Source organism: Phocoena phocoena, chromosome 2 (genome assembly GCF_963924675.1).
Source record: "Phocoena phocoena chromosome 2, mPhoPho1.1, whole genome shotgun sequence".
NCBI classification, from domain to species: Eukaryota; Metazoa; Chordata; class Mammalia; order Artiodactyla; family Phocoenidae; genus Phocoena; species Phocoena phocoena.
The window spans coordinates 13114409-13128322 of record NC_089220.1 but is presented as its reverse complement, the minus strand read 5'-3'; the positions used below and the strand labels follow the sequence as shown (position 1 = coordinate 13128322).

General features: G+C 54.1%; 1 protein-coding gene across 3 annotated transcripts in view; it reads right to left on the bottom strand.

Annotated features, from left to right (window-relative positions):
- The window catches only part of TTC7B (tetratricopeptide repeat domain 7B), a 238998-nt gene that overhangs the window by 28096 nt on the left and 196988 nt on the right, over positions 1–13914 (bottom strand). For all 3 annotated transcript variants that reach the window (XM_065871941.1, XM_065871942.1, XM_065871943.1), the window contains one exon: positions 2699–2901. In XM_065871941.1, coding sequence (XP_065728013.1) covers positions 2699–2901 — 203 coding nt within the window. The remainder of the gene's footprint in view (positions 1–2698; positions 2902–13914) is intronic.

Below are 13914 nucleotides of genomic sequence, written 5' to 3'. Positions count from 1 at the left end.
GACCTTCTGTGACTCAATAAGAGGTTTCCCTTCCTGTGCTTCATTTGTGTCTGGGGCTAAGATTATGCCTCTTTATGCACCAAGAGGGTGAGCCAAAGAAACAGAGCTTTCCTGTGCAGCTGGGGTGGGAGGCAGGAGAGAGAGGGTTGTGATGTTTCAGGGCTGGGCGCCTGGGTTCCAGGGGCTGCCCCTCCATGGGCACCAGGAGAGTCGGCAGCACCGGTGGGAGGGGAAGCTGACCTTGGCTGCAGCGGGGCTCCCGCCAGCTGTGGCTGTGGCTGGGAGGACGCAGGCCAGCGTGCATCATTTACGAGGTCACCAAGAAGGAACTGGCCAAGACACCCTTTGGGACCCACAACAATCACAGTCACTGGGCAGTTTCGGACCACGAGAATCTGAACTCCTCAAATTTGTAGGCCTGTCGGACTCAATCTGCCTCCGGTCTGGATAGTTTTTGAATGTATCAGGATGCGTGGAGAAGTCTTAAGAGTTTATTATTATCGCAATTTTCTCCTGTTGAGACCTCCAAGGCAGCTAATGTCTCCAGGCCAGAGGAGGCTCGGTTGTTGCCCTGGATCCAACAGGCAAGGCCCCTCCATCACCCGGCCCTCGCTCACCAGCTCTCCTCCGCTGGGCCCACTGCTGCTCCTTTCAGAAAGGAAAGCGTCTGGCATTTGGCAGGGAGCTCAGGTGTCTTGACAAGCTCCAAAGGTGAAACAGAAAACTTTCCCGGTGCGATTTTCCTATTTGATCTTTTGTCTCATGTGTTCCCCTTGGGGACGAACAAGAAATACTTCTCTGAATAATTCATAGGCCCCAGGGTACAAACACGCTGCCTCTTTTTAATAAAAAGGCTGGGTACTCGGTGTTGATTATACCTCTTCTGTGATACTTCAGCAAAAGCAGGGAGATCTCAAAAGCTCTTTACAGATTCCTCTTACAATAGTGAGACAAAAATGAAAAGCCATGGAATATTTTTAACCAAACAAACCAATGTTTGGATGATACGTAAAATTATTTATAAAGCTGTATTGAACTACAAAATGCTCATAAAGGGAAGTTGAAAATTAAATGATTGTAATTATTACAAGGTCTGATTTATTTTTAAAACTGAAAATGATTGTCTTCAGTTTTCTATTTAATGAGCACCTACTAGGTGCCAGGAGCTCTGCTGTCCTCGTTATGTAAACCATTTCATGTTGTTCTCACAAATGAACTGGGTAAGGAACAGCTCAATGCACAGAAACACCGAGGCTCTTAGAGGTTAAGTGACTAGCCCAAGGTGTCCCAGGGGCAGGGACAGGGCTGAGTTTGAACCCAGATCTGGCTCAGAAGCATACGTTTCCCATGGTTCCTAATGCTGGGCACCTGGGCCCTCTTCTGCTGAAAACCACTAGTTACTGCTCAGCTCCATCTACATTTTGCGATGTCACTGTGAGCAATGGTGAGAGAACAAAGCCTTTGGGACCCTCTAGAGAACATTTTACTTATTGGTTACAAAACCGTATCCTCTTAGCACTGGACAGAAACTCACTGCCTATCTAGTTGAATATTTTCATTTTACAGCAAGGATACCGAGTGTGGAGAGCTTATGGGCTTTCCCCAAAGTCAGAGAGCGAGCGAGTGACACGGCAGGGCCGGAATTCTGTCCCTGGACACCTTGTCCGATGCCCGTTCCTCCACGTCACACCCCCTTGATCATACACGCTGGGCTCCCGAGGGCTGCCCACCTGAAGGACACCTTGGCTGCATTATGGGCTTTTCCCTTCCCGTGGCTCATGAAATCAGAGATGTCCTACCGCTAAGAAGGAAATACAAATTCAGAAGCTAAGTCTGGCCGACAGGCCCAGAGAAAGCAGCTTTTCACCCGCTCCCTGGACCCGGTTCATCTCCAAGTCTCCATCCAGACTCTCGCAGGAAGGGGACAGCAGACGGACGGCTCCTGTGTAGCCGCTGTGCCCCACGTGTGAGTGGTCTAACTGACCCCCCCAACTGAAACCGAGGTGGTCGGGTGGCCAACTCCCAGGCAAGGAAGGGAGGGGAGCAGTGCGGCAGCCCCGGGCTCCTGGCCAGGCAGCCAGAGGAGGGGCATGTGCGGCTTCAGAGCCACCACACCCGTATGCAGTGTGGATGCTGCGGTGACTTACCTGGGTCCTCTGGGAGCAGCAGGGCTGCCCCCGTCCTCTGACAGGATGCTCCCACTAGCCAGTGGCCTCGGAGACAGGCTGGGGTCTCGGCTCCCTCAAGGTAAGAGAGCCCCCCAGGAGGTAAAGTGCTCTGACTTCTGTACTGAAGGCTCCCCAAGGTGCGGACACCCCCAAGGTGGCTGCTATAAGCAGCTCGGAGACCAAGATGACAAGGACAGTGCCCAGGGCCACAAATATGTCTTTATTAAACCCAGAGCCACAAGGTGGCTTGGACTGCTGGCTGGAGACCGCTGACTCAAAACTCTCCTCTCACACCGGTCAGGACCCCCAGGTAGGGTCGCTGAGGCTGTGCGCTGCCGATTCCTATGAGCTCCATTTGCGTAAACTACAACAGGAACGGGGCTCGCTGGCTTTATGCACCTTGACAGCCTGGCAGGCCAAGTGCATCTGGCCTTTGGAACGGGAACTAGGTTTGAGGGTCAAGAACTCTGTGCCGCTTCCTGGGGGACCCCTGGCCCAGGGCCGGAGGCCCCGCCAGTGCTCAGACTCACCAGCCGCTGCATGCTTTTCACGTGGGTGGGGCTTATGGATAAGGCCTCTTCGTACCACCGCCGGGCCTCCTCGATGTTTCCTCGGAGCTCGGCAACCTGGCCTCGCATGTACAGGACGTTGTGGGACATCGGGAAGAGGTTGGCAGCTTCTTGGGTACAGGCTGTGGCTTCTGCCGGCTTCCCAATGCCGATGTAGACTTCAGCTGTGAGGAGGAGAGCACAGGTAGATGCTGTCCTGGGCCACTGCCCTTCAGAGGCCCTGGGACATCGCCTCCCCTCCACCATGGGAGTCTGGCAGGGGCCCACCTGGAATACGCAAGGCCCAGCCAGCCAGCCTAGCCCCCAACCCCAAGTGGAAACGGCCGCGGGCCGACAGTCCTTCCCGCCCACTGTTCACAGGCACTCGAGTCAAGGCCGTGCGGCCTTGGAGGGGACACTTGTCACCACCGATGAGACGGGAATGAGGCCTGCCTGGGCCCTGCCCCCCCTTCGGAGGTCACGCATCCTCAGGGCCCACCAGGGACACCTGCCCTCAGCTCTGACAACCGCAGAAGAAGGGCTGGATGAACCCAAGGACAGGCAAACCAGAGGGGCAAAGCCCCTCATAGGGCAACGGCTCTGCTCTTGGGCTGGTTCCCCTGATGCCAGGAAGTGTGACAAGGCCAGCAGGCGGTGGCTGCTATGGGCACGACATAAAATCACTGCTCCATCAGACCCTGCCCTGGACCGACCAGGGAAAGCCACTGCACCGGGGGGACTAGTAACTGTATAACACTGACGAGCCATCGCTTTCCAAAAAGCAGGAAAATGAGCTCTCCTCCAATCTCAGGTCTCAAGTCTCCCACGCCTACGTGGAGGGTCCCTAATTGTTCTGCAGCCCTGGCTTCCATCATGCACGTCCCGTGCCCCTAGCCATCCCCAGGTCCGCTCATATCCCTTATTTCCTTAGGGCCCTGAGGTCACGGCCGCACCGCCTCTCCAATGTAGGGCCTGCGTTGCCTGGATGTGGGAAGACTCCTCTCCCTCCTCGGCCACACCTGAGCCCCGCTCAGGTGGCCGCTGTGCTCCGGGCCCACGGACCCCTCCTCCCAGCCCCAGGGCAGCCCCTTCCTCGCCCGCTCCTGCCCTGACTGCTGGCCTCCACTCCTAGCAGAGAAGGATGTTTTGTGCCCATATCTCCAAGTTACGTGTATACGCACACGTGTCTAACGGAAGGCACACGAGAATAGGAATGCTAGAAGAGCACAATACAAAGAAATAGAAAATGTCGACATTTTTCCTCACGCCCCTCCCGTCTCTCCTCCAGCCCCTCTGTCCCGCGCAGCCACTGACAGACCAGCCTCCCCAGGCAAAGCCCCGGTGGGGTCACCACCCTGCTGAAAAGCGCTCCTTCCGTTCCTGTGCACCCCTCACCCCCTTCAGTCTTCCCCGGAATGGCCTCTGGGAGGCTTCTGCTGACCATCCCACCTAAAACTGCTGCTCCCCCTACCCCGTCCTGACCCAGCACGACCCAGTTCCTTTCCCTGCTTTCTCTTCCGGCCAATACGAGGCTCACCTTGTTTGTCTCACTCACTGTCTGCGGGGCCCCTCTAGAACATAAGCCACCAGCTTCACACTATTCACTGCTGCGTCCCCAGCGACTGGACGAGCGCCTGGCAGTCAGAGTGCAGGAAATGGCTGCGAATGAATGAACGGTAACAGTAGCTAATAATCATCAAACGTGCTTTGTGCAAAGAAGTGCTCTCACTTCTGCTTTTATCTGCACCGTGATCCACTAGGTGCTATTATTTTATCCACATTATACAGACGAGAAAACTGCGGCACAGACAGGCTGAGCAATTTGTCCGAGGTCCCGGGGCAAGGTATAGGCAGGCGTGGCTTTGTGGCTGTGCTCTCAGCTCCCTACAGAGAACAGTGTCTCCCCTGCCTCCAGATAACATCCAGACCCCTTTGCCTGGCATCCGGAGCCCTTGGTGACTGTCTCTACCACCCCTACTAACCTGTGTTCCTACTGCTTCCTACACCCCCGGGCTCTGCCGTGTTAAGCCGCTGCTGTTTCCCTGGGCTTTTGTTTATTCTCTTGCCTCTGCCCCGATGGTGTCACTCCTGTACCCCCTTTAAAGCCCAGCTCAACGGCCACCACCCCCGGAAGCTACCTCTGACCCCGTCCCACCCCCCCAGCTGGAAGGGGAGTCCAGCCTGGGTATCCCTCTGATGGCTGTGTCCCTAGAGACATTTTGTGAGGGGTCCTGGCTATGCCCCCGGACAGCACGTTCTGTTGACATCCACCCTTCTATCTCCCCACCTCCAGCTTCAGGCGCGGAGACTGGAAATTCTGGATAGGGTGTGGTCAGTGTCGATGCCACTGCATGGCCCTCTCCTAAGCACCTCACTTCCCTGGTGACCATAGTCACACCAGTGACTGACTCCTCAGGCCATGAGCAAGCCCGGGGGAGGCACAGACCCGCCCTGCACCCCATCTGTGCTTCTGGCCGTCAATCCCCCTCAACAGGGAGCAGAGGTGATGGGCTGGCCCGGGGACCTGCGGGGAGAGGCCCAGCCTCTCAGACCTGGAAACTTGGACACTCACATACAACTGAGCTCTAAGTGTGGCCGGCCCGGCACTGCCTGCCTCACGTCCTCCGAGACTCCTCTCTTGAGGTACTTACTGAGCACCTACTACACACGGGGCCTCTGTAGGAACAAAGACCACACGCGTCTGTCCTTCCACCTGGGCCTCTGCAAAACCTGCCCTCCTGGGAGATAGACACGCAGGGCTGCCCGCTGTCTTCCAGTAACACGACTCTCTCCAAGCTCCCGCCAGAAGAGTCCGGGGTGTATCTCGCAGTTTCAGGTTCCGGAGCCTGGTGGCTGCGGGGGCAGCAATACAGAATGTTCCTCCCTCTGTATGCTGCCTCCTGACTTGCTTCCCTTTGGGGGTGAGTTCGTGTTCATTTCCAAGGTCCCAGGGCTGCCTGTGGGTGGGTGAGACACCACAGGCCCCTCCCATCTAGATTGCTCCAGAATAAAGGCCAACTTGGGAGAGCGGGGACTAAATGATTCCAGAGCTTTGTTTTGCTTTTGATTTTTAAATTTTATTTTATTTTATTTTCATTTATTTGTTTTTTGGCTGCTTCGGGGCTTAGTTGCGGCACGCAGGCTCTTCATTGCAGCACGGGGGCTCCTCTCTAGTTGTGGCATGCGGGCCTAGCTGTCCCGCAGCATGTGAAATCCCAGTTCCCCGACCAGGGATCGAACCCGCCTCCCCTGCATTGGAAGGCGGACTCCCAGCCACTGGACCACCAGGGAAGTCCCCAGAGTTTTTATAACAAGAATCAAGGTGTATGTTGCAGCAGTGGGGGGAGCCTTGAACACCAACACAACAATGTAGATGACACCCTGTTCTGTGTGGGTCCCTGTGAAAACAAACACGGGACCGAGTGTCTTCTTGGTTCTGTGTCTTCGGCTACAGGTCTGGTGCCTCTCCTCCCTCCTTGTGATGAGGAAACAGACGACGGGGGCTGACCTGAGTCACGATTGAGAAGGTGGGAGAGAGGATCCAGACCCCCGAGGACTTCTTTGCCGTGCTGTCCAAGTTGTAGGGGCAGGCTCACGTCACTGCTGAGGCCTGCGATCCCGAGGCAGAGGGGCAGGCGAGTGCACGGCCCGTGCTGCTCCCTGATCCCTCCGTTTTAAGATCAAACAGAAGGACACAGGCGCGACGGGCTGGGGTGATTTTCAAACCATTTCTCCCCAGTGGAGCCTCTTTCCTCCAAAGAGATCTTAAGAGTGGACAGCTGGCCTCCCCTCTTGGTTTGGCCCCCTCTCTGGGTCTCTGAGGTAGCACTGTCTCCACCTCATTCAAGCCCTCCTTCTCCTTGCTACCAGGACGCTAGGGTACCCCGTTGGTCAGCCAGTGTCAGGGGAACACGGAGGGCTCGATCCCTGCACCCAGGCCTTGTGTGTGACCTTGGGCAAGGCCATCAACTTCTCTGGGCCTGTTCACCTGCCAGGTGGGGCCTGAGGCTGGCCCGCGTCTCAACCAAGAGGGTGGAAGCCTGGAGCCTTGAATGCCCGCATTCTCGGCTTGCTCCTGCGGGCATGATGCTGGGCTCTGCCCCTGCGACAGCGAGGCCAGCAATTCGGGACGGGTGAATTCGATCAGCTGTGATGCACTGGGAGCCCAGCTGAGGCCAGGAGTCACGATGCATCCTCCGATTCAGCCTCCCTGGGCACGAAGCTGGGAGTGTGATCTCCATCTCACTCCCTGTCTCTTTCTTAATTGGCTCAGAACTCAGGACATAAACAGATGTGTACTATTTCCCTAAAGCCTCCAAAAAATGTGATCGGTATTGTCTTTTCCCACTAAAACTATGAGCAACTTCCAGCCACGTCACCTCTGCATCCCTTAGCGCAGGATCTAGCACTTAGTAGGTACTTAAGGAAAGACTGTAGACTAATGGACACTGCTTGCGGGGCAGAGGAAGGCAACCGTCTCTGTGGCCCAGGTCGATGAGGAGTCAAAGGCCAGAGAAGCCACAGCAAGTGGTGCTCCCCTGACCCCTTCACCAAGGGCTAAATTCAAGTGAAAACAAAAAAAAAACACAAAAAAACCCACAAAGGGCCTTTTGAGCTCATTAAGAGGTATAAGAGCTTGTACCGAAGGAACAGCAACAGAGAGGGAAGCTGGCTCTGGGAACTTAAAGCTGATCGGCTCCTAACAAGAGCACAGTTCAGCGCAGTGTCAGAGCGCCCGCTGCGGGGCGGGCTCTGAAGGGTCACTCTCTGAAGAGGTCACAGGGAAAGAGTCTGTCCTGGCCGCTGGCAGCTGACAGCCTCTAACCAAAGGTAAGGTGCCACGCAGGGTCACGGACACTTTCTACCCCTTTCTGAAGCTCGGACTAAGCTCTGGCTGTCCTCTCTGGAATCCCCTGCCTTCTCCTTGCTACCAGGTTACTATGAAAAATGCTGGAAATACCCCTCCACCCCACCCCCGCTTGCAAACCCTCAATGGCTCCCAACTGCAGGTGAATGTAACCCAGATGTTTTTGCTTCCCGTTCTAAACTAGGACCCTGCTACCTTTTCACTCCCTCCGTGCTCCATTCACGGTCTCACCTCCACACCTTGGCTGTGCTGTTTCTGCTGCCCAAAGTGCCTTCCCTGTACTGTTGCAGACCCATCACTCCTCACCCTGGGCTCCCGCAAACCTCGCCCTGCACACGACGTCCCCCCAAACCCCACCCTGCACACGACTTCCCCAGACAGGCCTGGGTGCGTCACCCCTCCACCGCCCTGCGTGCTCCGGGAAGTCCCTCACCCCAGGCTGCCCCGTGCTCCCGTGACTTGTGTTATCCCATAGAGGTCACGTCCCTGGAGGGCCGGGATCAAGTCCGCTCCCCTGTGCGTTGTGCCTCGCGCAGAGGGCTTTCCGAAATCGTTGGCCAAACCAAGCTAAAGATGGGATCTGAAAAGGGCTGAGCTATAGTGCCAAGGCCCGGGGTCTCTTTCCTCCTCAGTGGTGAAGGGGGCTCCCGATAGGGGGACCTGGAGCGGGACGCACCCACAGCCCCGCACGGGGCCCAGTTTCCTCACTCGTTCATTCACTCTTCTGACACTTGTCAAGCACCTGCTTCACGTCGGCTGCAAGGCTGAGAACCGGCTCCCATTGCCTGCCTTGGGCTCAGGGCTGTTTGGGTCGTGTGCCGTGCAAAGGCGCTGGGCGGAGTGGGGCTGACCAGCCTGGACCCCGCTGGCCAGCTGTGAGCCCGGCGTAGGGCTGCATCTGCCCCTGGAAAGCGAGGAAGTTCTTCTCACCAAGGTGCCTTCAGCTAAGGCACACCTGCTCCCTGGGGCTTAGCCTACCCAGAGGGGACATTTCTGTGAAACTCACACAAAGGAGCCGTGTACGTGAGGGGCGGCCCGAGGGCTGTACCTGTGTGAGCGCCGTCAGATCCTTCATTCCACCAGAGGTCTGGCAGAGAGGGATGCAGAAAAAGGCGCGTGGGCCATCAGCTTCTCTCGGTCTTGCAGGCAGCAGGGAGTTAGGCCTGCAGACTCGCCGAACCCCGAAACCATTTCCCTTTCCCCAAACCCTGCTTCCCTAGAGAGAGGAGACTTGGGAAACAACCTTAGCAAGCTGGTCCTGGGACAGCCTCCGCCGCGGAGGGCAGGGCAGCGCCAGGGCTGGGCGCACGTGTCTGCCGGGAGACAAATGTCTTTGTCTCCACCTTATTCAAGCCCTCCGCAGCATTTCCTACCTGCCACACGCACTTAAAAATCATTATTTTACAATGGGGAGATGGAAGGGGGCAGGGGCAAGGGAGGGGTAGGGGACTAAGAGGTATGAACTATTAGGTATAAAATGAGCTGCAAGGATATATTATACAACGTGGGGAATATTTTATAATAACTATAAATGGACTATAACCTTTAAAAATAAATGAAGGTCCAATGCTGATTAAGAAATCATTATTTTAACAGTTATGGGGTGTTTGACCCCCACCTGTTGAACACTGTCATGCATTATCTGTGTGACTGTCAAACTGTCGTCATTTTGCAGAGGAGGGCACTAGGGTGGTGGGACCAGGATTTCAACTAGCGTGAGTCCAGAACCCAAGCCCTTGATGGTTCCGCACAGGCGCCTTCGTAACCCCCCTTGGCTGCCAGGCCGCCACGTCTCCCGGTTCCCTTCCGCCTTGCTGACCACTTCCTTTCTGCTGCTTTGGCTTTTCCTCTACTCCCCAAATTTTGAATGTTGAGGGCTCAGGTCTGGGGCCTGGCCCTTTCCCTTCTCCATCGACATTCTCGTCACATCCCTTGGCTTTAAATCCCCACTCGCAACTTGATGTCTCTAGCCCAAACCTCAAGCGTAGACCCGAATATACAGCCACCTGCCTGACACCTTCACTGTGGGTCCTCAGGCACCCGACGCTCCCAAGTTCAAGCAGGGCTCTGGTTGCTCTTGCCCCCCCCCCATATCCCCACCCATGGGTTCCCACCACCCAGGCTGCCCGTGGCATGGCAGGAAGAGGAATCACCGGTTACCCGCTGGCTCCAGCTCCCAACACAGGAGTCTTCCTTTTCCTTCACCCCTACGTCTAACCCATCAACGAGTCCTATCAGTTCTGCCTCAAAAATGCAACTCAGGTATCCCCCTCTCTCCACCCTCAGACCGGCCGTTCCCCGCGGTCACACAGACCGAAGTTCCTGACCTTGCCTCCCCACGGCACCGTCTCCGTTCCGTGCCCCGCATCCCTCCAGGGTGATCTTGTAGCAACCTCCCTCTCATCCTTTCATCCCCCCGCTTGCCGTCTTTCAACAGTTTTTCAGTGCTTTTAGGAAGAGATCCTGACCTGGTCACCAGGGCGCTGGCTCGTCTGGCCTCGCCTCGGCCACGGATTCTTCCTCTCTAGGCTTCATGCCCTGCGGCCCTGCCATTTCTCTAACCTCAGGGCTCACGTGGCCCACAGGCCTGTCCATGTGCTCAGGCCTCCTCCGGTCCTGGCTGGGGAGGACCTCTGTTCCCCGTTCCCCCAGAGCCTACACTGCTGCTCTGGGGTACTCGGCACCGTGGAATGAAGTGCTTCTGCAATTGTTGTGTTTCACATCTGTACACTCCGTGAAGGCAGAGCCCGTGTCCGTCTGCTGACCACTGAGCCGCAGAGCCTCGCCCTGACGACGCACGCAAACAGATGCTCACAGGTGCGTGCTCCAGAGCTGAGTGCCCTCCCTGGGTAGGGGCTGGGGCTCTGGGGCCACACCGGTTGGGTCTGGATTCTGGTTTCTCCGCTTATTAGTCATGTAACCTTAGGCAGGTGACGTGAGAGCTGTGTCTTGGTTTTTCCATCTGTAAAATGGGGTGATTAAAGGGTATTTATACCTTATATGGCTATTACAAGGACTAAACAAGTTAAGACACATAAAGTCCTAGGATAAGGTCTGACACATGCACGGTGCTTGGTAAAGGTCAGCTACCTGCAGGTTGTAGACCGTGAATCAAAACCTCCCAGGGCAGCAGAAGGGGCAGGTCTGGCGGGGCTGACCCACAGGGACTGGCACCGTGTCAGGTCAGGCTTGACCCCTGGGTACCACATGTTCCCTCCTGCAAGCACTCCCTGTGCAGTCACCCTCACGCCACCTGTCTGGGAGCTGTCTTCATCTTGTCATGGTGGCCATGCCACAGGATTACCCTTCAACCCTGCCGATGCAGCCTCCGGGTGGCTGGGAGGAACCTAGCAGGGGGAAGGGCAAACGGGACAGGCCAGCCAGGGCCAAGGAATTCGTGAGAGTATCACAGCTTTACATTCCCAGCAGAAATCCGAAAATCTGATCTTGTACATCTAAGAATAGCCGTTGGTTTCGACGGTGAGAGATGCCAAAGTGAGAGCTATAATTATTAGTAAGTAACGAGCAGAAATCATCCACCTACTGCAGTCATTTTTAGCTGCCATCCCAGAAGTGGAAATTGAAGGATGGACACCAAGAAGCTGCTTGGCTTGGGAAAGGCCCTGGTTCAACTCCGAATGACTTATGAATTTCCAAAGGCCAGTGATAAGGTATGCATTCTAAAGAAAACGGTGTATGACTCCCAGGGAGATATGTCTCAAGGTGCAACAAACATCAAACGCTCTAATTCAGCTCACCTGACTACCGCCCAGTGAGACCACAGAGGCGCTGGTTTCTATTTGGCCTGGGTTTCCCTTCTGCATAACAGAGGAAAAGAACCCTTTGGACCTTCTTTATAAGATGGTGTGTATACAAATGGCACTAGAAGATACTTGGAACTTTCAGGAAAAGAGACCATAAAAATGGGTAGTTGCTTTCTAAATATGTGATACCCAGATGGTATAAGGAAAAGATTGATAAATGTAAAAAAAAAAAAAAAATTTGGCAAAAAACCCCCAACAAAACCCCAAAACACAAACAAAATTAAAATGGGAGGAAATACTTATAGCACATATGGCACAAGGCAAATCTCTTTGACACATGATAAGTGCTTACAACTCAAAAAGAAAAGCTCAGTATCTAAGAAGATAAATGGGCAGAAACCATGAGCAGACAACTGAAATACCATTTTCACCTATCAGCTTGGCAAAGATCTTGAAGTCTGATCATTTGCTGTGTTATCAAGAATGTGAGAAAATGGGCATTCTCACCTTGTTGACTGGAATGCAAACTGGCACAATTCTGTGGAAGGCAATGTGACAAAATTTACCAGAATTAAAGAGTATGCACCCTTTGATCCATCAATTCCACTTTTAGGAGTTTACCTTACAGGTACAGAACAATCTAGAGACGGCTACTCATTGACGCATTGTCTGTAGCAGCAAAACACTAGAAATAATCTCAATGTTAGTCAGTGGGCTACTGGTTAAATTACGGTAAAATCATACAATGGATTTACTCTCTGATGTGCCGACAGGCAATGGTCTCCCGCGAGTGTTACACCCCGGCAGGTGTGCACACACTAACGGTGGTTGCCGTGGGGGAGTGTGACTGACACTCGGGATGGCAGGAAGCCTCTCATTTCACATCTCTTGTGCCTTTTGAACTGTGTATCATGTGCGTGTACTATTTTTTCAAAAATAATTTAAATAAAATTGTCACATGGGTCCAAAAAAACCAAGCAACAAAACATGTACAACCCATGCCAGTTGGCCACCAGGTATCCGGTGAGGAGCCTGAGGCCCTGGGGTCAGAAATGTCCAGGAAGGAGGAAGAGGTACAGCGGGAAGGGGCGCCCAGGGCATGGGTCCCACCACACAGGACGGGAGGGACCCCGGATGGCCAAGCGTCCCTGGACTTCCTGGGTCTGTGCTCCCCACTGGGCCTGTGGCTGATGTCCTCACAGAGCAGCCAGAGGCTCCGGTGTCCCAGTCATGATCTCTTTGCCACTCAGATGACACACAAGTGGCTCAGGGACCTGCTCATATAATAGGCTGGAAATCTGAGGTCGTCTCAGAGTGGCCTTACCTGCCAGCCTCAAATCTGGGGCCACCTCCAGCACGGGCCTCCACCACAAGCTCCCACTACACTCAGATCACCAGCAAAAACAACCAGGAGAGAAGAGACCCACAAATGCCACAGAAACACCATGGCCTTGGGTGGGAAGCCTTGATCTAGTTTCTTCCAAAGCTTGCGGCATTTACAGAATCTGGCGGTATTGTTAGAGCTGACGATGGACGCAGATGTTACCTGGTTTCCATAAGTTGTCAAAAAATGTGAGTCACTTTTAGTTTGCCACCCAGAGCAGTAAAGCTCAAACCACCTACGGTAAAACCTTACAGTTCAGTGGAAGCTTCTTTTATGAACTCCTTCTGAGTTTACTTCTTCAAAGACCATATTGAATATACGATACAATTCTAATCTTGACTCAAAGTCAGTGCTTTGAAAGAGTCAATATAGCACCAATCCTATAAAGATTATAATTTGCTTCATTCATTCGTACTATATAAGCGGGATTTATATTCTGCCTGGAGTTTAAGGCAAGTATGAAATTCCATTTCCAGAATTCAATTCCACCAACTCGTAGAATGTTAAAAGCCACACGCATTAATAGCAGTGAGAGCTTTATTCTGTCCTATAGGCTATGGCAATGAGAAAGGGATGTCACACGACTGATAAAACTTCAAGGATAACTCCAAAAGGAATCTTAGCTGCTGGGTTCTTCAATGTTCTAAGAAGCAGCTACAAAATTTCCTCCCAAGAGTCATGGTGGGTCACGTCAAGAGGAGCAAAGCCTGGATAACTGAGTGAGGGGCAGCAAGCCACTAGGCAAAGCGGTCCTGGGGCTCAGTGACCCTCACCAAGGTCATTAGCTTTTCCGAGCTACAAGCAAGAGAAGCAATGCCTGGGAGGTCAAGGGAGCTGCTTCCAGCCTAGAAGGATCACCTTCTGCCCTTGTGGTTTCGTAGACATCGGCCCTTTAAAAACTCAACTTCATGCCCATTTTGAAGGACAACTCTGCCCCTCTACTAGCCCCGCAGGTTCGGCCAGTCTCACCTGGCCTGGACACTAAAGTGAACCCCTTCTCTTTTTGTTCTTTGCCGTCACTGCTCGTGAGGGCGACTGAGTAGGACAGGCACCAGGTCCTAGACTGGGGACCAGCTTTTCTTCAAGAGAGCCGCAGAGGAAGGCATGACTGCTGTTCCCGGGCCCTTGAGTCGGCCTGTCTAGAACCCAGCAAGAGGCTGAACGCTGGCCAGCACGTGCACAG